Here is a 24,317-nt window from a genome sequence, read left to right on the forward strand (position 1 = left end):
CCCTTTCGACTGCAAATCCCTCCACAGATTGTACAAAGTTACTTAAGCGGCAGAGAAATCAGACAAGAACTGCAGTTATTTTAAATAAACCTCTAAGTTTTTATTACATACAATATACACACGACCTGGACCTGTGTCTCTGAGTTAAGACTTGAGGATGTAGGGAGGCAGTTGATGAACTTAAATTTAAAATGAAAGGCAATTCAGTGGGCGAGGAAGAGACTGATGGCGTTATTTTACAGCAATGAAGAATGATACATGAGACGAGTCAATTTAAACATACAACAAAATTAAAACAGCATCTTGTCTATTACTCATCGTTTCAGACACCAGACCACAACAAGAAAATACAAACCATACATAATATAGACAATATTAACATCAAGGTGGGAGGTGATGTGCAAGAAGAGCACTGAGGATGGAAAAGTAAAGAGATGCAAGATGGTAGAGAATTATAAAAATTACGGCTGCTAGTTGTGTGCTTCTTTCATTTACATAAAACTGTTGGTATTCTAGAGGTTATTTAAAGGAATGGTTTGACATTTTGGGAGTTAATGTCTGTATGGTAAATGTGAAGCTACAGCCAGTAGCCAGTTAGCTTAGCTTAGCATCAAGACTGGTAACAGGAAGACAAGCTAGCCTGGCTCTGTCCAAAGTTTAAAAAAATCTGCCCACCTGCACCTTTAAAGCTTACTAGTTAATAGGGATGGGAATTTTGAGTAACTTTAATATTAAGTACTCACATTAAATTATTAGCGAGTACTCAAGTACTCGCAAAAAAGTCCAACGTAAGAATAGGAATGTCAGTTTGCCAATAACGTAAAAGAAATAAATTTGGAAATCAATTAATTAACAACCAGGCCTCAGTTGGCATATTTACCCATTCATTACATGTTAACATAAGAAAAATAAGCAAACGTTCTGACGCCGCTGTTACAAAGGTTAGAGCGTGAAGCCACTCCCCTTCCAGACAGTTCAAAATGTGCCTGGTTAGCACGTGCTAACACAGCAGCTGTGGCTAAACCCTACATTCAAACCATTTAACAGTCCCTGCAAATTTACTCCAGCACCGAAACGGCTTGACTCTGTCGTTAAACCTGTTACCAACATTACATTAGGTAATGTTAGCCATGTGATGCTAACAGTTAGCCCTGTTCCTGTGTGTGTATGGGCAGATTCTCATGGACTATGCCCCAGTGCAGAGCCCACGCTCCCATTGCAGTAGGCTCATGACAACAGAGCGGCAGCGACAGTGGGGCAAGGAGGCACTGAGTGGAGCAATACACTGTACGCAGCTCTACAATGAAGATTTTACCCATTTTAAAGGGTAAAAAAAAAAAAAAAAAAATCATGTTTACATGTGGGGAGTTGGGCGACGATTACTCTGTAAGAACAAATACTGACGTCCAAAGCGAGCACTCAAGTGCTCATGCCCATCCCATTAATTAACACGGTGTGTTTTGTGTCATTAATCCACACTAAAAAACAAAGTGTAATACCGACAAGCTGGGGCTTTATGGACTTTGTGTCCTGGACTATTTCTCGACTGGGACCAGTTGCCAGTAAACCAGTGGAGACTTCATGAATTTAGTGCACCCAGCCAAGGAATAGTCTGGCTCGTAAAATCTTTTAGTATGGATTACAAATTTTACTATGTCAATTAGTGAGCTTTAAAGGTGCTGGCAGGTGGATTTACTCAGACATGAGTGCAACATGTAAGTATAATGTGACTATGCAAGAAAAGCGACAAGCGTCGTTCTCAAAATGGTAAACTATTCCTTTTAAGTTGAATAATTTTCACTTCCTGCCAGGGAAATAAAAGTAGAAGAGAAGGGAGGAGTTGAGCGAGGGTAAAGGAACAACTACAAACTTGTGGTTGTGCGTTTAAAGGCTGATAACACCAAGATACTTTTCTCATAGAGAGAGCAAATTTCTCTCTTATCAGGCAAATATAAGGAAGTTCAGACATGCAGGAGCATTTTAAATTTGGTTATGAAGTCAAGACAGTGATGGAGACATTAGTAAACTAGGGAAACAACTCTCCATTTAAGCTCTCTTTTGCAAGAAACCAAAGAGCAAACGTCTCAGGCCTGGTTTTAAGGGCCCGTCTAAGGAATGTGTTGATGTTTTAGTATCTATGCATATTAAGCTCAAAGTGAGCTCAGATCACGCATCCAACAGTTCTGTTAATCAAGAGCAGAAGTAGCAATGTAACCAGCCAGAAATCCACTGTGGACATCAAAAGCTGATGTAAAACGGAAACTAATCGATGGGAAAGCTTTTTGGTGATAAAATCCGATCACGGCAAGTCGCTCGGCAGCATGGCATGCCTCCGGTCGTAAGCAGTGTCATCGCTCTCCTCGCCGTCGCTTACTTCACCCAGAACCCTCTCTCTCTCCTCCTCCTCTTCGGTTTCACTCTCTCGCCTCAGACGCTCCCGTTCCCTGTCCCTCTCTCTCTCTCTGTAGGAGCGAGGCATTGTGGGAACCTGAGAGAACCAAGAGACATAATGAGAACATGTAGTTTAAACTTGCTGCCTAAAAACAGTGAATGTTACACATGTACACACACTAAATGTTGAAGGAGTACACTAGGGCTGGTAGAGATTGGTGATTTGATCATTTTGCCAGCCATACATGGACAGAGAGAACTAAATCATCTGCGTATCTGAGTACGCTATCTACTATTATTCCATGCTTCCTATCCTCTAGATTCAATCTTTGACCGACTGCAATGCAAACCACTGATATCCTAAAACATATGTATGTCTTCAACTATTAATGATTATTTTCATTCTGTGAAATTGCAGACCATTTTCGTGATTAATCGTTCGGTCTATACAATGTCAGAAAATGTCCTTGGTAACGTCATCAAATATATATATATTCTTTGTCCTATACACAAAGATGCCCAGTTTACAATGGCAATACACCTTCACATTGGGGAGGTTGTAACCAACAATTAATCCGAATAGTTGTCAATTAATTTTCTGTCAATCTACTAAACGATTAATCGACTGATCATCTCAAGTCTAAAAATATTGCACAGAAGTCACATGTCATCACTTTCATGTGAAAATCAAGTATCTCAACTTGTCATGGCTCGATAATCCATCTTTTTTTTTTTTATAATGTATTGATGTTGAGAATTACTGATAACCCATTAAAAAACACTATCTTTAGATTATCTGAAAAATTAAAAAACACCAAATTTGGAGATACATGGTTTTCTTTGGACAGTGATGAGAGACCACCTCCTTCTAATGCTGCATTCACACTACGAGCGACAGTGGAAGCTGGTGACATGAAGCTACAAACTAACGACCGGCACATTGCTGACATTTCTTCAACGGCGACTCAGCGATAATGTTGCTGGGCGCTCTGTTGCCGTGTCGCTTGTAGTGTGAATGCAGCCTGAAGATGCATTCTTAAGTGTGTCCTTCAGAGGACTGAAGGCTAGTGGGTGAACCACCAGATTCAGAGGAGCTGTTGGAGGGGGACAGTCCTAGTGAGCTTCCACATTTCCAGACCAAATGCATGGTCCTGAAATGTGGAGTTAGAAGGAGGTGACCCTTGAAATCAGACACTCGAATGCCCTGAGGACATGTGGATTATTTGGGAGGCTAGTGTATGTTCTGACCATGAGGCCAATCTCCATAAAATCTGTTCAAAGTAAATGTAAAGTACCATTTTAGTGTTTAGTGTTCTGTAGCATTAGAACCAGAAGAAGAAGCAGCAGGTAGTTACCTGGTTATCGTGGCTGGGCAGGGCGCAGTAGCCCGGCTCCGTCCTGTGGAGGAGGCGTGGTGAATGAGTACGGAAAGGCCGAGGGGAGTGGGAGCAGACGGAACGCGGAGAGGGAGAGCGGATGGAGCGTGGTGATGGAGATCGGATAGAGCGGGACGGTGAGTAAGTGATGGACTGGGACTGGGAGAGAATGGGGCCGTGGTGGTTTTGTTTGGGTGGGCGAGGGGAACGAGGGGGCAGCTCGGGTGGTTTGAGGGGCTCCATCAGGTCCATCTCCGTGAGGATCGGGGGTGGAGGGATGAAATCAAGCTCCTCCTCCGGCGGGATCATTTGCATTTCTGCTGCGTCAATTTCGGCGAGCTCTGCCTTCGACAAGTGATCCACGATCCCGGCGCCAAATGAGTCGCCCACCACATTGATGGAGGTACGCATTCTGTCACTGGGTGGACAAACAGTATCAGTGTCAGCGGGTGAAATAGTTGAGAGCCATCAAGAGCTGAATAACACCAAAAACTTTATAACTCGTGTCACAAATGTAACTGAACAAGCTGTGGGGCGTCAGAGCAGAGAGTTCCCTGTTATTCACACACGCTCAGACACCTTCCACCTTACAGACACCTGACTCACAGCAGCCAGTCGACAGCGATGAGCAGACTGATGTCCTGAGTAGGCAGTCCCACAGCCGTCAGGATCAGTAGCATGGTAACCAGTCCAGCACTGGGAATACTGGCAGCTCCAACACTGGCCAAGGTGGCAGTCATACTGGGGAGGAAAAAGAAAGCAACACAACCATTTTCAGAAAGGACCTGATGGAGGCTCTAAGGCCCTGACACACCAACTCCACTTTAGAAAGTGTACTTAAATCTTTGCCTAACATCTTTTGTTAGATGCTGCACTTGAACACACCACAAAGAATTCATAAAGCAGACATACGTGCTTTTTTTTTTCTGCCAGTGTGAGGGGAAATTGTTTGCCAGTAGTTTGTAATAAGAAAAATCAAAGTTGTTGGTACAGATGAAAAACAAACCAGACATAGTCAAGCATTTCTGTTCATCAAATCTCTTAGATCTACATCTCAGAATATAAATTCAGAATGTGCTTGATAAAACGTCTGACTGTGGAAAAACCAGATGCAAAAATTTAAAGAGAAACCAGATTTAATGTTGGAAATCACTGATTCTCTAGGCTGGGCAGCCAATCAGAAAACTACCTCCCACCAACTGCCACCACTATCAATTCATCATTCCTTGTCAGTCGAGTGTTTGCCGATTAACACAATTAGTTTAGTCAACTTAGTGTGTCTCTAAAAGGGATCAAATACCATTCAATGTTAGTATAAAAGGGAATCTGCCAGCTGCTTTGTGTTGTGCTCTCTAGTGACGCTGCCAACCTGAACGCTGGTACTGACAGTGAAAGCACAGATATTTGGGTTGATAATGGTCAGCAACGGCCTCCTCCAACACATAAAATTGTGGACGTTTTTTAGTCTCAGAACATTAGTCTGAAATTGGTTGTGACAGATTTTTTTATCCGAGCTCCACAAGGTGGATCTGAAAATTCACTCTAGTAATCAAACCCCACAGCTATTAATTGTTATAATTTTAAATCACAGACTGTATAAAATTAATAATAATAATGTGTAAATAACACATCAGCTACTGTGACATCACCCATTGCTTGTGGACTACCGTTTAGAAACCTCGAGTCCGGCATTTCAGCTGTCACTGGGAGCCAGAAGTGACCACATTTGGGCGACAGGCTGGCGCTGTGGAGGAGCGAGGGGTGGATCTGACTCACAGACTGCAGCGATGCCTCACACACAGACTGTCACTCACAGCGGCCCCTCCCTCAATTATGCTTATAACTTTAAGCCTTAATAAAATGTTAATAGTGAGTTACTTTTTTTTTTTTTTTTTCCACCAGGCCGTAAACACGTTTATTTCTGCTATTAAGTTGGGCATTTTAACACGGGGGTCTATGGGGACTGACTGGCTTCTGGGGCCAGCCTCAAGCGGCCATTCAGGTTCATGGCACTTTGTATTGGCTTCATTTTTCAGCTCCAGAGGTTACCACTTGTCAACAAACTTGCTATCCATGATTTCTTGCACTTCATCACATGAATTATATATTTTAATAAAAAAAATCGGAACCATATGGAATAGTAAAAGTGGAATCCTGATCAGGCAGCTTTATGCAGAGAGTACACAGCCCAGCAAGAGCTCAGGGGCACACTCTCTGCGGACACCAGTTTTTAGTCCCTGGACAGTCTGTTGTTGACATGTGCTCTGAATGCAAACATGAGGATTTAGGGGATGAATGAGATGAAGCGAAATTAATTTCATGTTTCATAGTTTTGTGGAATATGCTCTGGCTGATGACAGCACAGCACAGTAAATGTGGTTTTGATGATTTGTGGATGAAAAGATGACTTAACTGGACTAAATGAAAACAAAATGTTTTAGATCATAACCTTTACTTTGAATGGCATTTCCACAGCCATATATTCAACATGTAACAGGTTGAACAGGACCTCCCGCTCATATTTCTTGGAAAAAGCGGTTGCAAAGTATAATCCTTTGATATACTGCAGTGTTATTGAACAGGTTTAACCAGGTTAAATCTAAACACAGGCTTGTCTATAGGATTACCAGAGGGTTAACATAGATTAGTACAGGCTTACTTTAACATTATAATAGATTTTCCAACTTCCTCAATTACAAAGATACATGCAGATAATTGCAGAATGTGATTTAAGGTATTACATTTTCATTATCTGACCAAATAAAAAAATAAAACAGGACTTTGCCTTTAATGTCCAACGCATTTTTTAAAGTTGACAACCCTGTTCAGCACACAGATTTGTTTAAGGTGTGGTATAATCTGATGATTTACAGTTGCAGAACCTGGTCATACAGCGACAACCTGTTGGTAATTTCACCATATTGCACAAGCGATGTTTGCATTAATATTGCTGTCTGAGAAAGAAAACAAAATATTTTAATGTTCCCTGACTTCTTTTGTTTCAAGACTAAAATCTTTAATGCTCAAAGAATGCTGCTCGTCATGACATGTTTGCAATTAGAGGGATTATCAGTTCATGTTGGTCCCAGATGTGACTGCAGGCCAGTTTGGACACCAAATCCGTGATGTTTACTACAAGATTCTGATCATCTGATCTCAGAGCTCTGTGTTACATCTCAATCCTTTCTGACAAACTGCAGTGCTAATTATTACCCCACTGTGACTGTGACATTAAATGAGACAATCAAAAGATTTACACACCACATATGGATCGTATTCTCAAACAATTCCACCACGGATGATGCAATAGTCGTACAGAGCTTTCTGAAAATAAGGTTTTGGAATCTGGTGGTAAACGAGGCCATTGATCAAAGACATACAATAAACAACTTCAAAGTGCAGAGCATCATTTGTAACCCACGGCCGCAACAAGCTGAGTCCGATCCAAGTAGACTGGTTCCAATCAGACATGGATGTTTTGCTTAAACCTCAGAAATGGCAAATTTTACTTCCTCACTGTATGCATGCTGAGTTTAAAGCTGTCGTTCATCTCTGCATATTGTTAAAAGTCTTTGGAGTTTTATTTACATTGGTACATAGGAATGTTTTAATGCAGCTCGGACTTACACGGTGTGTGGTCCTGAAAAATCAACAGAATTTAGAATTTATACTTCTTAGATGCATTAAGGGAATACTTCATACACAAAATGACTGTTTATTAATCCATTAGTCGTGCTGTAGTACTTTGAATTTGGGGAAGAAAATGTTGTTTTTCTCATATGCCTAACATCTTGACTTGCTGATTGATTGGGAAGCACATTTAACAACAGCAAAACTGTATCAAAACATCCATTTACAAACTGTCATACAACTTGTGCAGTATAATCCAAATCTCATTTATCCAGTTGTATTCTTAGTGCTTCCCAAACACATGCACTTTCCCTGAAAGCCAACATTTGAAACTTATCTATGCTCTCCTCAAAGCCAGACTTCAGAACAAAAGTGTTTTCAGCGAAAATGCATGTGTTCGAGGAAGTAATGAGCATACGACTGGAGAAACGGGACTTGGATTATACTGCATGAGTTGTGTGAGTATGTAAACGGATGTTTTCATATAGTTCTGTTGTTGTTATGAGTGGTCTCCAATCAATTAATAAATCAATATATCCGATATTTTCGATCAAGGCATGCAAGAAGAACAAAGTTTTCTTCATGAATTCAAGGTAACATGACATCACTAACTGATATAGAAATAGTCATGTTGAGGGTGAAGTATTCCTCTATGTTAAAACAATTTAAATAGATAATATTTGTAGCTAGACTGATGAAACAGCCTGAGAAAATGTCATGTGGCTTTCAGTTGAGTACTACTAGGAGCTCCTGTTACCCACTATAATCAGCTGATGGACAACAAACAGCTTGTGTCGTGACATAGACCTAAGGAAAGAGACATGCGTGATCAAGTATTGTGAGGCTTTGCTCGCATTCACACGTAATTTTATACACATATGTTTAAAAGTATGTGTACATGTTGTTGTATCTCATGTGGGAAACTAAAAACAAAAGGAAGAAAAAAAGAATCCTGCAGAGCAAATTTAATCGAGCAGTGGACTGACACAGTTGGAAGTAAATTTCATTTCTGTGTGCTGAAATCACTTACAATAATACAAAATTTAGAACTTAAAGACACAGTGAAATAATTTTTTCCCCCAAGTTTATATCTGAATTTATCATTTATCTTGTTACATGCCAAATATGTGTTCAGATATTAGTGGGCAAAACCTTTCATTCATTCCCAAAACTATGTGATGGGGGTCAAATGTATTCATCTCTCCCTCAACCTCCTCCTGATCTAACAGGGAGGGAGGTGTGTGTGGAGCCACAGTCCACTGTAGCTCGTGTATGTGCTAAACTCTAAGCCCGCCCGCTTTTTAGCAGCCCAATCAAATGTGCACAATTTGATTTAAATCCCTCTTGTACCTGTATACCGCTCGAATATTAATCTCACTGAGAAATAAGTCACACAGAAGCTAAAGACACTCCAAAGACACCGCCATTTCACTGTGACTTTCAAGTTCTCCTCCATCTCAAAAACCTTTTGTTGAGACGCCATATCAGACACAAATCTTGCAATTTAATTACAGCATGTCTGACAAATAGCTTTAAGTAATGTGGGGCAGAGGCTTATATGTCAACAGTGTTGTTGTGAACCGGCAATCAAAAGGGAGGGTCTGTGGTGCCTTTTACGTCCCAAATAAAGGTGAAATCTTTGGATATAATGACACACGTTAGGCTTTTTATCTCTTACTTCCTCTGTAGAAACTGTCTCCTGATCTGGAGCCCAGGGGGGTTGGGAACCACTGATTTTTATGAAACTGTGTAGTACAACGTGCCTTACCTGACAGTGACGATCTGTCCGCTGTCCAGGGTGATGTCATTCATCTGGGCAATAAAGATGGCTGCCACGGCCTCATACAGCGCGGTGCCGTCCATGTTAATGGTGGCACCTATGGGCAGCACGAAGCGAGTCACGCGCTTATCAATCTTCAGATTTTCCTCCAGGCAGCGGAAGGTGACAGGTAACGTCCCTGCACTGAGACAAGGAGGCCCCACAAGATGTAGAGTTAGAGAAAAAAAGGTGCAAACGTACAAAGAGCAGGAGCAAAGTGTCTGTTGAAGGACATAAAATAGGTAGACAGGTGGTGAAAGACAGAAGTGAAGAGGTGAGGAGGGAGGTGAGGGGGTGAAGTCGGGGTAGAGACAGAAAAAAAAAAAAAAAAGTGGAAATTTGAGTCGGCTGACAGCCTCGTCCTAACAGCTGGTGCAGGCCACTGTTGCAATCCTCCAACATGTGAATTAAAGGAATTTGATTCCTGGCCCTGCTAAGCTCGGGTCATAATATAATTAGAGAAAACGTTGATAGGATTACCCATATTCACTAAAGCCTCAGTAATGTGCCAAAATGACAGTTGGTTTCAGCGGCCGTGCAGACTCCCAGGCAGGCCGAGCCAAGCCGAGCCGGGCAGGATACAGCGGGGCCAGTTTGGCTGGTGACGACTAATCCGAAGGCTTAGACATTTACAACACAGGATCTGTCTGACATGGACTCGTCTATGATAGCCTGCACTTACACACATTTGGCTCTGCTGTCCTGATTTGTCCGCGTAAACACAAAATTTTGCCTTTAGCCGCTTCAGATTTAACCCAAATAGCTGAAAGCGAGCAGCAGGCTACGCCGATCAATCATAGTAACTACAGCAGCTGCTCGAGGAATAGATGTTGTAAAAAGAAACATGTGACCCACATGTGTTAACACATGCCCAAACGGAGAGCTTCCACAGACACAGATACACACACATACACATATACACACTTCCTGCAGGCTGTCCTACCTGCTAGCAGTGCCCAAAGCTGTGATCCAAGCCTGGAAGATTCCAGAGTAGAACGTAAAGGGACTTTTTCTGGTGATGGCGAAGAATATAGCAGGTAGGATCAAGCCGCCATGGATCACCAGGCCCACCATGACGGTCACCATGTACATGCCCAGCTGCCTGGCCACCACCTCCAGGTCCCCGATAGCTGCGATCTTTCCCGCAATCAGGGAAGCGATACCGACAGGAGAGTACCTAAGCACAGAGACAGGAGGACACATCAGAGCTCAAATATTACTTATGACAAATTTCTATTATTCTTTTTTACATTTAGCACCATGTGATTTTATTCTTTAAGGGAACACTTCACCCCAAAATCAAAAATACATATTTTCCTCTTAGAGCTATTTTTCACACTAGATTTTTTTGGTGTGAGTTGCAGAGTGTTGGAGATATCGGCTGTAGAAATGTCTGCCTTCTTTTGAATATAATGAAACTAAATGGCACACTTCCTTCCAAGTAGTGATACAGTTGGAGGATGTAGTTTGGTAGAAAGAAAATAGTTCCCACATGAAACTGCTCACAACAAGGTCTGTGGATTATCTTGAGTAACCGTGTCATGATTTCTGGAAAGAGACATTGCTGTTGGGTTTTTCAAATGTATTTTTTGCCACTTGAGCACCACAAGCTGAGTGCCATCTAGTTACATTATATTGGAGAGAAGGCAGATATCTCTACGACTTGTAATTCAGCAACTCACACCAACAGTCAAGATTAATTAATAGCACTACATCTGAGAGGAAAAATGTGTTGTTTTTTTTTATTTTGGGGTGAACTGTCCCCTTAATTGGCTAACACCTAAATGAGTTTATGTGTCTATATTTATATGTATATTAACATATTTTATTTTATCTTTTTATAAAATTGATCTGTATTTTTCTGCTTTTTTTCTGTTATCAGTTAATGTGTGGCTTATTTTTTCAATTCACTAATTGTTTGTTTGTTCTTTTAAACCCCAGAAAATGAAGAAAAATGTCCACACAAATCTCAACAGCCCAAAGTAATATTCACATTCAAAGATGTTCCATATATTATAATGTAAGGGAAAAAAGCAGCAAATATTCACATTTAGGAAGCTGGAACCATTAAATATTTGTTATTTTTGCTTAAAGATGATTTAAACAATTAACCAATTATTAAAATAGATGGGGATACATTTTCTGTTGATCATTTTATAAACTAATTTTTGCTGCTTTAACGTATTTTAAATTAATCAGAATTTCAGTCCTAAAATCATCATCTTAGATACTAAAAAGCATCATCATAATTTATATATGTTTATATTTGTATATATTTGTATTCATTTTTATTTTTTGTTTTGTTTTTTTTGTTTTTTGTTTTAGCAAAGAACACCAAAAAATTGTCAAGATATTTAAAGATGTCCCCTCGGTAAACTTTTTTCACAATTTTACGACTTACTGCAAAATAAATGATTCATTGCTGATGAAAATAATCGTTAATTGAAGCCCTAGAAAGCAAATGCCCTGGCACATGGATGCATTTATCACCTCATTCATCTTCATTCACTGTCAAAGGAGTACTTTTCACTTTGAGAGGACATGACACATTCTTGGATCTCTGGTTTCCAGCTTTAGAGTGCAGTTGTTGCCCTGCATGAATACAGGCCGCTGTGGGACCTATGAATTAAGCCTTTCCTGGTCCAAGTCAAAGTAGGTCTCATCACAACAGCGGCCTGCTCTCTCCCAGGTCAGCTGCGTGCTGAACCCCCGAGCCTGGCATTCGGTGACAGTTGTTTGGTGGAGTATGCCGTGTATATGTTTTGATGGATGTGTTCCTCGTATGATACGTGTTTTTGTATACACTGGGCTCTGTGTTTGGCGAGCTCCATCGGCCCATGAGTAATCTGTTTATACTGTGTGAGTGATACGAACAAGGGCTCGATTCCTTTGGTGTCCAGCTGCACATGTAGATGGCCTAGGAGAGCTGCAACACAAGCATCCTGCTGTTTCTCTTCCAACCGCCTACCCTGCTCCCCCCTTCCCTTCCCTTCCCTTCCCGTCCCTGTTCTGAGTGCCACTACACTCTCTCTCTCTGTGCGACTCGCCGGGGTCCTGCGAAGCCTCAAGGCGCGCACTGCTTTCTGAAGACATGCTCTCACATGCATCTTTCCACGTCCCTCTGTCCCTCCCACCCACATCTGCTTTCTGCTCTGCTGCCAAGTGGCTCCTCTGCCGTCGGTGGATTCATTACATTTTGGAGATCTTCCACCCGGCTCCCCTGGGAGCCTGCAACATTGTTCCAGGCCCCAGCTCCTGCTACTCCCCAGCATACCATGACTCCAGCATGTGCCAGGGAAACCCTCTCTTTCTCTCTCTCTCTTTCCATCTGTCTGTGTCCTTCACTGACACCCTTTCTGCCCTTTCCTCTTCCTTTCTTTCCTCTTCAGTCGTCGACGTCCAACACTACTGCTCGTTCCCACAATACGTCTCATGTCCAGTCCTCACCTCATCCATCACTGTCACTGACTCCTGTGTGTGGTATCACCAGAATGCCAAAACATCGCAGCCATTGGCCCGCATGAACAAAAACAGAGGCACATGTTGTGCATGCTTGCAGATGGGCGCAAACAAACATATACACAAAGGGGGAAAACACGACACTGACCACATGATCATGGACACCATCGTCATGATAATCTCATTGAGGATGTTGAAGAAGTCGCACATGATCTTCCCTCGCTCGCCCATCCTGCCCATGCAGATCCCAAAGGTGATGAAGAAGCCAATCAAGCCTGGAGGAAGACACAAAGCAGCATGTTGCCAGAAACTGGAGGAAAGTACCGTAGTACTCAGAGCAAAGCAGCAAACATCAGGAAAATTAAAGGGTAACTCAACTTGGACCCTTTTGTCTAAGTGACTAATGGGAGCAACAATTTTTAAAACTGGTCAAGTATTGAGTGAGAGGGCTGCAGCTGGCAACAGCAACACAGGCTGCAATGAAACCACATGTTCGCACCGTCAGTTTACATCGACTAAAAGTGTTTGTTTTTGCCTCTGACAGGCTCAGAATATTATTATAAGTGTCTGACAACATTTTGAAAAAGATCCTGACAGAGACCTTTTTGTTAAAGAGCAGGATCCCTTTTGTTTAACCAGTGACAGCCCCAAAAATCACCGTCGGCAGATCCACCACATCATTTTAGCGTGTATAGAGCCAGCACATTATCACATCTAACTGGGTGAATTAAGGATTTATTCAACCAAACCAGAGTTTGTTTGTTTGTTTCTGTCAGCTTTGATTTGAGTTGATTTTTATTTGGAATTTTTAAAAGCCCAGTGACTCACAAGAGTATCATGTCATAAAAAATCCCAGAGGATAGCACTTAAAAGCATCACTAAAAACACTTGTTTCCAGAGTGGCCCTCTGTGGTAACACCCAAACTTTGCATGCTGAAGCGTGTGATTAAGTGTTTTACGATGATAAAATTACTGTTTATTTAAATGGAGTCTGGTGGGTCTGGCGATGGCGATTTTGGAGCTGTTTCAAGTTACACAAAAAGGATTTTATTCTTTAACAAAAAGGCCTATCTCTGCAGGGATCCTTTCCATAATGTTATGACACTTAAAATAACAATCTGAGCCAGTCGGTGGCAAAAACGCACTTTCAGTGGACTTAAACTGATGGTGCAAACAAGCCCCAAGTGGTTACATTGCTGTCTGTATTGCTGCTGCTGGCTGCGGCCCTCTTACTCAATACTTGGCATATTTAAAAAAAAATGTGGTTCCCATCAGTCATGTAGACACAAAAACATGAAAATAACCAAGCTGAAAAATACCAAACTTTTCAAACGCAATAAGCCTCAAACCTCTTGTGGATGAAAATAATACTCTGTCACTGACTCACCGAGGACGTTCATGCCCCATTTGTACTCCAGTTTCTTCCTGTTGACTAAGACGGGCTCAGTTTGGTTTGTTGCTACAATCGGCACCTTTTTCAGCACCGTCTGAACCTGGATGGAGGACAGAACCACATTGAGACTGAACAGGGGTTCGGACTGTAAATGAACCGACTTGATCCCAATTCACACGGCAAAACCCCTGATTTTGCAAACAAAAGCTTGGCAGCAGCAGCAGCGCAACACAGTCAGATTTTTTGTTTAAAGAAAAGGCAAAACATGGAACAAGAGATTCTCACATAAAGACAACAAAGGGAAAGAAAAGAAAGACAAGAAGATTGAAAGGAGGAAGGACGACTCCTTCCTGCAAAAGCAATTATGCCTTTTATGACTCCAATGAATCCCCGATGAGTACAAACAAAAGAAGCAGTAAAACAGAGATGAAGACAGAAAAGAGAAAGAGAGATGTGAAGAATAAAGAAAAAGAGAAAAGAAAAACAGAGAATACCGCAGGGAAAATAAGAAAGAGTCTATAAGCTGGTGCTCAGCAGTGCTCCCCGCTCACCAGCAGATGCCTTGCTGTGGTAAATAAGGATGTAGCATTACAGATGTAAAGAGATTAGCAGTAGCAGAAGGGCTGACCCTCGCCCAGTCTAACACAGGCGACTACTTCTAATCATTCACACACACGCAGAGCAGAAAGAAGAGGGGGAAAAAACAGGATTTGGACAGAAGAAGTTGCATCATGATTGAGACTTGGATTATCATTTTAAAATGATCAGCTTGGATAAACAGTCCCGTCGAGTCAAGACTTTTTTGTTTATATAGCCGAATATCACAAATCACAAACCCTGTTAACCATTAACCAACTGACCTTTACTGTAACTAACTGCTTATTCAGATGGATACTAGATACTCAAAATAAAGTATCTACATGTGGATCATTTCCAATACCTCACTTTTTGTAGGTGTATTTCCTCCTATTTTTGCTGTGTTTGGGACAGTCCTGGACACAGCGAGCAGGTAAGGTTGGGACGTGCCAGACCAAGCACAGCACACATCCACAAAGAAGCTACAAAAATCATGGACACCGTGCCAAAAGCGATACAGTTCACAAACAGTAACTGTCAACTCCTGCACAGTATACCTTTCAGTGGATAATTACACTTCAAAGGTTTTACTTCATGGACTACACATGGCCAGAGGGCAGGCTTAACCCTTGAGTCGTATCATACTTTCACTGACACATGTAGAAAACATTGCGTATGGAGTTCGAAGGACAACCAGATTCTCCAGGGAGTCACTGGTCGTTAACAACTCTCTGTAGTTTTGTCATTCTGTCAGACTGCTCAGTTAATACCTGGTACACTTAGGTCGTTTTCAGGTTCACGTAGAGGGGACAATATTTACTGCAACTTTAAAATAGAAGGTGGATAGTAAATGTTGACAAACCAATTTCACATGAGGTCCTTTAAGGAGCTGTTTAGTGGTTCCCAACCTTATTGTAAGTAAGTAAACTTTTATTTATATAGCACCCTTCATAGTACGCGTACACAGAGTGCTTAACAGTACAAACAATAAAACCACAGTTTAATCAGTCACAATAAACGTGCAACTGAAACATTCAAGAAAACATACACACAAGGCATATGGCAATGCAAGGTCAGTGCATGTAGAAGCATGTAATAAAATACATAAATAAATAAAAATAGAACATGATCACATGGCACTGCAAAGCCATATGCATCTGTGAATATCAACTCTCAGCCTTCCATCACAACGTGGATGTCTTCAACATGTGAGCAGTTGAATTAGAGTCATTTTCTCTTGTTAGACTGTTTCATTTGACAACTTTGTTGAAGACAGAAGAGATACAACACTTGATGGAATTTCACGAGAAAACAGCAAAGATTGGAGAAATGTCTGAAAAATATTATGCAGCAGTATTTCAATTTTTTTTAATTCCCTATGCCAGTATTCATTTCCAGAGCTGGGGAGTTACATGTACAGTAACAGTATAACGTAATTAAATTACAAAATAAATGTAATTAAATCTGTTGTTAATATAACAAAAATAAAATAAATTACAGTAACTAATCAAAATGTTGGTGATTACAACATCCAAATGTGCATGTAGAACACAGCATTAATTCTGTTGCTCTTATTGGATTATTTTGGCATACTCCGAACAACACAGGTCAGCAAATCTGTTGGGACAAATTTGAATGTAACACCATCAAGAGCAGGATGGCTTAAAAGGAGCAGTCTCTATGTCCAGACAAGCTCAAATTCTGAGCAGTGTTTTTGATTGCTCTAAGCAACCTCAGTCTGCCTCAATTATGCCAGCTACCCCGTGGCCAGTGGCAATGTTGTCGGACAAGAACAGCCTTTTAGTGCTAGAAATTCTAGTGGGTTCCTTCTGAAATCAGAAACGGGCACTCACATTACTGTATAGTGTAAAGCTTGTTTACCAGCACTGAGAATATTGTCAATGTCAAAATGCTGGATGCCACACCTGAGGAAACATCTGGTCGTAATCGGACATTTCAGCTTTATTTCGCAGTTTAAAACATTTGTCGACAAAGTAATCAAAAAGTAATCAAAAGTTATTTTACTTTAATAACATAGTTAAAATAGTTACATTACTTAGTACATTTTTAACAGGGTAACTCATTTCACACCCCTTTAGATCCATCTCCTTGTGGGGGTCCAAACCTGCTGCTTGGAGCCAGTGCTTTACATCATATCACACAATCTTCATCAGAACAGTTTGGTCAATGGTCATGGAACTGTAGATGCTCAAATTTCCATTTTTTCTAGCAACAGGAAGGGCTTCCTGTCATTGTCGGCTTAAAAGTTGAGCCACAAAGTTCATTCTTGACCTCGGAAGTATATTCTTCCTCTACTGACAAAGATTATATGATATGATTGAAAGCTCCAAAACAGCCACTAAACAGACCTTGTGGTGAGACTGTTTTGTCAACTGCTGAATATACCTTTAAGCTCTACTGGATGATACTTATTTTTTCAGTGTTGTTTGGTTAGCATCACTTAGAGGTTGAATGATGCAGATTTTATTACTGCATTTATGGCCTGACACACCAGAATTTCAACATTGCTGGAAGTTTAAAGCAATAACCGACAACTAAAAAACCAGTACAGGCCACACAATGTGTCCTTTCTGACTTTTATCCCATATCTGTAACACTGAATGCACACAACCCTAACGTGTGCACGAATAAAGCACCAGAGTAATATAACAGTTCCAGTGATATGTTTCAAATGTCGAGCCTACCTGCTGGAAGCAGGCCTGCACCAGGTTCTCAGGGAAGAGGTTTCTGAGCAGGTCGAGGAAGGCGTCCAGACTGCTGACCTCCTGGTTCTTTGGGGCTGAGCTGCTGGAGCCTCCCCTTAGTTTGGGGTTCCCGGGGTGGATCCCCAATACCAGGATGACTCCAAGGATGGCAGCGATTACAGTGGTGGACATGTAGTACACCATGGCTCTACTGCCCATCCTGCCACTGGAGCGGGCATCTAGACCAGCCAGCCCTGAAAGAGACCGATGACAATTATTGTTTGTGCTCATATTGTTTCTTTATCTTAAGAAGTTGGAGAATTTTCTCAACACATAAAGGAACACTTCATCCTTCAGTTTATCACAAACATTCAAAATCTACACATTAGTCTTAAAGTACAAGCTTAATTAGTAATTAGTTGTAAAGTCATCTCATTATGAACCAAAAGAGCTGAAAAATGTGGAACATCTGACTGGTTAGTGGTGCTATGAAAGGTAATCAGGATTTATCCTCTGGGGGCCATGAATGTCCAATATTTTCGGACATATTGTCACTCTAAAAGAACGCCAATCAACATTACCTCCTGTGTGTCTGTGCTTGCATGTGTGTGTAGCGGCATACCTGTGATGAGGCTGGAGATGATCAGAGGCAGGATGAGCATCTTCAGCATCCTCATGAGGATTTCTCCTGGGAAGGAAACCATAGTAAGGGCAGCCATGTCCCTCACCTTCATGTACCGCAGCAGCATCCCAAACACCGCTCCCATGACAACACCTGAGGGGAGGAAAAAACGAATAATGTTGATCTAAAGTTGCTTTTTTTCCAAGTAGGGACATATCTACGTATGTATTTGAACCAAAATAAGTAAATTATTAAGTACTTAATAATAACCCTGACTGTGTGTACTTAGTTAACTGGAAAAGTGGTACAAAATATCAGCCAAATATGAGAAATATCTAAAATTGTGCACTGGTATGAGCCTTCAGAAACCACATGCTGATAGACCCTCAAGGTCTTTCTTGGTTTTTTCGTGGACTCACTGGCCTACTTTTCTTCCCCCCCAAAAAGTACTCTGACATGTAAGAGACCTCTGACTAATGAGAACCGTCTACTGTAATGTAAACGGGTTTATATCGGGGTTTTAAATCTGGCTGACAAATGGCCGACAAAAATAACACACTCCACAACTTAGCAGGGTTTTTTTTTCTTTTTCTTTTTTTGGACAAAGAACACAACTATGTAGAAACATACCAAAGTGTTTACAGAGGCAGACTAAAGACAACAACAAGCCAAAGTTGTCTCATGGGAAAATGATCACGAGTCTGTACGTCTAGTGTGCGTGTTAATATTTGCTGCGGCTTTTTTGAACAATAAAACTGACCACAAATTTAATAGAATTTGGAATGTTAAATAATGTTGACCAAAAGCTGAGATTGGGCTTGTTTTTCTCAAATGGTTCATAAGTTTTATTAGATTGTAAAACAACTGCAGTCCAGCTTTCACAAGGTGCTGGAGATACATTGCAGTTCAACACAGAATAATATAATTACAGATACACAGACAGTTTCCCAGTCCATGCATACCCATAACAGTGAGTCCCAGCAGCAGGTTGTGGGTGTTGCGGCTGCAGTGGCCTGCATCTTTATACGCAACTTCTGTGTTGTCATCTCGCTGGCTCTCGTCTTTCTCCTTCTTGTTTGTGTTGGACTGGTTTGCTGTCGACTGGTTTGTCATCCTGCCTGTGGAGACAGTGGGAGAGATGGGTTTACTGCTGGGAAAATACATGATTCAACATAATTTAGCACATGCTGGACAGCACAGAATTCAGTGTTGGTTAATGATGCATCCTCGGCTCTTTAACTTATTCATCAAATGTGAAGACCGTGGATTGTTTATAGACTATTTTAACAGAGCATTCTTCTCCCGTGGCTAGTGAGGATTCACACCATCGCCCTACCAGCTGGCTGACTCTGTTTTTCAAGAGGGGTTGGGGACAACCAGAGCTACCTGCTACTCACTTACACACAAAACAGGGAATGTCTTCTGAGTATTTGGTTTGGGTTTCTAAGGGCAGCAATGAAGTATGACTGCAGGCAACCCAAACACAGCAGGCAAAGGCTAAACAGGACACGAAGAAACAACTCAAGAGATGTAATCTGTCATCATCCCTTAAATGGAATCTGCCAGAATCTAAATACTGCACAATGTGGAGTTGCTGATAAAAGAAGAGATAACATTGATGAGTGCTGTTAAAAAATGAGTCGGTTAGGAGCCGTGAGATGTTGCCCCTGGTTGTTTGACAATCTGTGATTGACAGGTCTGAGTGGAAGTTACTGGTTGAATTCATACTGGAAGAGTTCGGGAAAGAACATGAGTCTACAGCCTTGCTAGAGTCTGTGTGAAGGTGCACATAGAAACAGCAGTACTTTGAGCTAAAAGCTAATTTCATGTTTAGCAGGTATAATGTCTACCATGTTCAGCTTCTAAGTTTTTGCGTGCTAGCATGCTAAGTAAGGTATAATATACAGCAAGTGGTTCATTACTGTGAAATAAACCCTGACAGTGTGATGCAAGACAGGTCTTACATAATGACCCACTCATTATACATTATCCCACTTATTAAACAGCTACCTACTAAAGAAATCCATAATTTGACACCGAATGATGATTTAAAAATTATTTCATTCATTTAAAAATGATTCTATTGCTTCCGCTGAGTATCTATGATCATAACTGCATCCATAGCAAAATTATTTCATATCCATTATTTCAAAATAAAAATAATTTAAAATTTTAAATACTTTTAAAACAATATTTAGTTGAATTTAGGTTGTGCTGTCACGTGACCAAAATTCAAAGGCATTAAATGCCAATGTCAATTTGATGTAGAATACTGATGACGAATGACAAAATTTTGTTGGTTTTAAATTGTGTAAAGTAACCAAAATCCAACGTCCTCAAACGTTGCATGTCAACGTCATCTTGATGAAAAAGAATAACATTTGGTCCCAAGGAATTTTGAACAAAACCCAATGTTTGCAAATGTCATAATGTTGTAAATGTAATGTAATGTAATGTTGACACAAATTCAAATTTTTGACCTCATGGTGGCACTAGAGGAAAAGTCAGGGGAGCACCAAAGTTATTACAATTCATTCTGATGGGGACAAAAATATTTGTACCAAATTTTACGGCCATTTGCCAAATTTCCATCCCTCCAGTAACTGTTAAGTCATTTCACTCAAAAACATTGTCGGGGGATTCATCATCTGGGAACCATAAACCCTGACATTTTTTTTTACCAATCCAATTTGTGGATGGTGAGATAATTCAGATGACATGTGAAAATGTTGACCTGCTAGTGGCGCTAGCTGAACAATCAAGGGATCACTAAAATCATTAGGATTCATCCTCTGGACAACATTAATATCTGTACCCAATTGCACATCAATTCATACAATAGCTGCTGAGAAATTTCACCAAAACCTCAAACTTCCAACCTCATGTTGGCTCTAAATGAAATGTCAGAGGATCACTAAACCTGTAAAGATTCATCCTCTGGGGATCACGAATGTTTGCACAAAATGTCAGAGATATCCATCCTATAGTGGGTAAGATGTTTCAGTCTTGACCAAAGTGGTAGACCGACCAGCCTACATTGCCATGCTTAAAGCCACACAGCAGCCTGGCAATTTTGAAATTAAGTAAGTTTGTCTGAAAGCAACTCAGCAGTATGAGTAATCAGAAAGAATAAGGCTGAATGCAGAAAAATGTATACAATATCAACACTATGGTTGGTACTTAAAGAGGTCCAAATCCATCATTTTGGACAGTCACCCTAGAGCCACATCACAGCTCTCCAATAAACACCTGACAACTGTTAATAATTATCTGTAAGTCTATTTTAGCTCCTGTGAGTCAACACAGGATTATTATGAAGCAATCAAATTTTCCTCTGAGGCGAAGTCATCACCTTCAACACGAAAGAAAGAGTCAACCAGTAAGAATGTGTCCCCTGTCCAATAACACTACACATTTCTACTCAACGGAGACCCCACCACCACCATCTCTAAACATTAATCCTATATAAACACATCTTGAGAGCAGCGCAGCCATGCCAAATCCTTGTCAGAAGTATGAATGTCACATTTACAAACAGTCTGACTCAGTGAGACAATTGCAATCAGACGTGATTATAATCCATCAGATGAGCCAATGGTATTTTCTGCAGCGGTAGTGATACAGTTGCAGACTAAAATACAGTAGACAAGAAGGAGCACATAAAAAAATGTTACCTACTAGTTGGTCTGCTCTCACGCTTTTACCTCCACTCTCCGGCCATATCTCTGCCCCTTTTCTAGTCCTTGCAACAGTCCAGGCACAAAGTCGGATTGCCAGCGTGATCTGAAATTGTGTATTTTGGGGGCGGAGAATGTCCTGCTAAGTTTCAATTGCAAAGATATAATCCTCGGTGAACAGAGTACACAGGAGAGGAGGGGGAGGGTGTTCCACTGTTGTAGTCTTTACAAATCCTCTTTTCAATCCTTATGTCATTCTTAGCATGGACATTGTTTGGTAACGTCAGTCTATCACATTCAGTTTTATAGCTGCTTAATGGGGGTGAGATGGGGGAAATCATCCTCCCAACTTTTTTTATTGAGCAATGGACTTGTGGCCAGGGTGGGAAGAGCTTTTTTAATCATCAGAACTCTAGGTTTGCTGATTTTTCAAATCACTTAAGGATTAGACCCTTTCTCTTTAGGTTGATAAGGTTCTGTAGCCTCGTTGGACAAATGACATCCTGACCAAAACCTGATGGATAAATTCAAAATCAACAGGTCATCAGGCTAGGAATAATGGCTGGTTCGCTTAGTTTGGGACAAAACTTTTTGCTTTTCTTTTGTTACAAAGAGAATGTAAGAGTGAGAATAAGGATGACTGTCATCCTCTCCGGCAGTGAAAGATAGATATTAAACCTTCGCTCCCTGAGCAGGTCAGATGGAGGCCCTGAAATAATGAAACAACAGCATGTGTCCTGAGAGGAGGGCGGCGCTGACGAGTATAAGCTGCAAGGACATACTCAAGGACCTGAAGCTGCTCTGCAAATCTGTCTTCCTTCCCCAACAGACAGATTATTTTCCTGCTCCAGGAAATGTCCGAGCCGCCATGAGACGAAACGTAGCTGGCCTCTAGGAACCAGCACTTACTGGGCTGTCCTGGTGTCTCTGTTTAACTGAGGAATACAGAAACTATTTACAACCTTGTAGAGTTGAACTTGACTCCTAAGTTTCTAATGTCTTGGCTGAAAAGTACCTACCTAAGTACAGTTTATAGGAACACAGGAAACAGACACTGATCAGGGTATCAGAGAAACGAGTGGCCACAGACACGCCTGTTACATCACATTACAGCTTAGCATCCCTAATAAAACACAGCAAGTCAAGTCAGCGGGTTCAGTCTGTTTGGTCAGGCAGCTTACAGTAAATCCTGGATTTCGTAGCAACATGACACAGGTATTACAACTCTGCCAGGTAGGCTGCGGACCAGGAGGCATTCCTCTTTGAAGGGAAGCCTAATCTTTAAGAAACAGCTTTGAAAACACATGTTGGCGATGAGAGATGAAGGGACTTCAAAGTGAGTCAAGCGCAGAACAAAGACACAAGGAAGTAACTCCCGCTGGTTTGGTGGTGATGGCTGTTTACATGCCCTCATGGAACAGATACAGCCACAAGACAGAAAGTCTCCCACAGTGACTTTTAAAGTGAAGCAGACTGGATAAACATCAGGGTCTTCAATGTAAATACTTTAGTAGTCCATCAGATGTGCAAGGCTGACCTATGCAGTGCGTGATAACCATCACAATCAGTCTCCACATGCAGTCATGTACTTACGACACATCTTCTTAATCGTCATGGTTTCCAGGACAACGGGCCGCTGATGACAGAATGAGTTAATCTCCCAGAGGAGCAGGCTTTGATTACTGTAAATGAGCACAGGCTGCTGAAGATGAAGGTGCACATACCATCGGAGCAGCACACGCCAAACTACCTCAGTGCTCTCTTCAGTCCGGCTGTTACAGGCTTGTCAGTGTTAACCCTCCGTACTTATATCCACATTGATGATCTACCCAGGTCACCAGCCAATCGCTGATGTTGGTTCAAGAGATCAAACAGATGCACGTCGGCTGTACATACAGCTAAACCTCCCCCCTCCCTCTCAATCTGTCTGCCTGCCTCTTATCTCAACTAAGACATTACCACAAGTTTCAATAGCTGTGCTGGAAATCGACATAAGAACATGAACGTGGTTTGACTGACTGTATGTACTCTGTATGTGCTTATTTAGTCTATATATAGCTACAGCAATTACCATACACATGTGATGTTGTTTCCATTTACGTTAGATGTAGCTTTAATTATCTATTGCATGCATCAGAATTATAAATGTACTTTTAAACAAAGGCACGCAATTGCTTTAATGATCAGTTTTGTTTCAGTCATTTTCCCAGCGAAAAAAAAGAAAGAATACTGAACATTCTCTGTATCCAGCTTTTCATGTGAGATGCTGCGCACTCTGTCATATCATCATAAACTGAGTATCATTGGGTTTAAGATGTTTGGTTTAACAAAACAAGATATTTTGAAGACACTGGGCTACACATTGGGCGCTTGGGAAAAATAATTGGCATTTTTCACCTTACATGCAATTTTTTTAAACATTTTAGACAGTTTAGCCACTATAAGAGAACATGAATTAATGGAACTTCCACATCTAAATGGCATGGAGAGTGGTCTCCCATCATATACTGCCAGTGTATATATCAAAATGAACAAAAAAAGAAAAAAAACCTGACTTAATTGATTTTACCATGAGGTTATTGTACATGATCATGTTTACAGATCTGCACATAACTGTTCAGTGACGAGGTGAAATGTGTAGATTCTTTTTAAATCTTTGTGTATCTTAT

General features: G+C 41.1%; 1 protein-coding gene across 3 annotated transcripts in view; it reads right to left on the reverse strand.

The window, feature by feature from the left end:
- The window catches only part of hsd17b14 (hydroxysteroid (17-beta) dehydrogenase 14), a 44,245-nt gene extending 20,824 nt beyond the window's left edge, over positions 1-23,421 (reverse strand). Inside the window, exons 1-11 of one of the 3 annotated variants that reach the window (XM_050070022.1) lie at positions 23,242-23,421; positions 18,934-19,089; positions 17,972-18,124; positions 17,350-17,603; positions 14,063-14,168; positions 12,824-12,950; positions 10,160-10,393; positions 9,166-9,360; positions 4,374-4,508; positions 3,747-4,185; positions 103-2,488 (exon numbers count right to left, since the gene is read on the reverse strand). In XM_050070022.1, the coding sequence (XP_049925979.1) occupies positions 2,300-2,488; positions 3,747-4,185; positions 4,374-4,508; positions 9,166-9,360; positions 10,160-10,393; positions 12,824-12,950; positions 14,063-14,168; positions 17,350-17,603; positions 17,972-18,124; positions 18,934-19,089; positions 23,242-23,263 (2,010 nt within the window). In that variant the 5' untranslated portion in view covers positions 23,264-23,421 and the 3' untranslated portion in view covers positions 103-2,299. Of the gene's footprint in view, positions 1-102; positions 2,489-3,746; positions 4,186-4,371; positions 4,509-9,165; positions 9,361-10,159; positions 10,394-12,823; positions 12,951-14,062; positions 14,169-17,349; positions 17,604-17,971; positions 18,125-18,933; positions 19,090-21,649; positions 21,748-23,241 lie in introns of those variants that run through there. The other 2 variants (XM_050070023.1, XM_050070024.1) reach the window with 2 other exon arrangements.
- Positions 23,422-24,317: the final 896 nt, after the last annotated feature.

Source organism: Epinephelus moara, chromosome 18, assembly GCF_006386435.1.
Source record: "Epinephelus moara isolate mb chromosome 18, YSFRI_EMoa_1.0, whole genome shotgun sequence".
Taxonomy (NCBI): Eukaryota; Metazoa; Chordata; class Actinopteri; order Perciformes; family Serranidae; genus Epinephelus; species Epinephelus moara.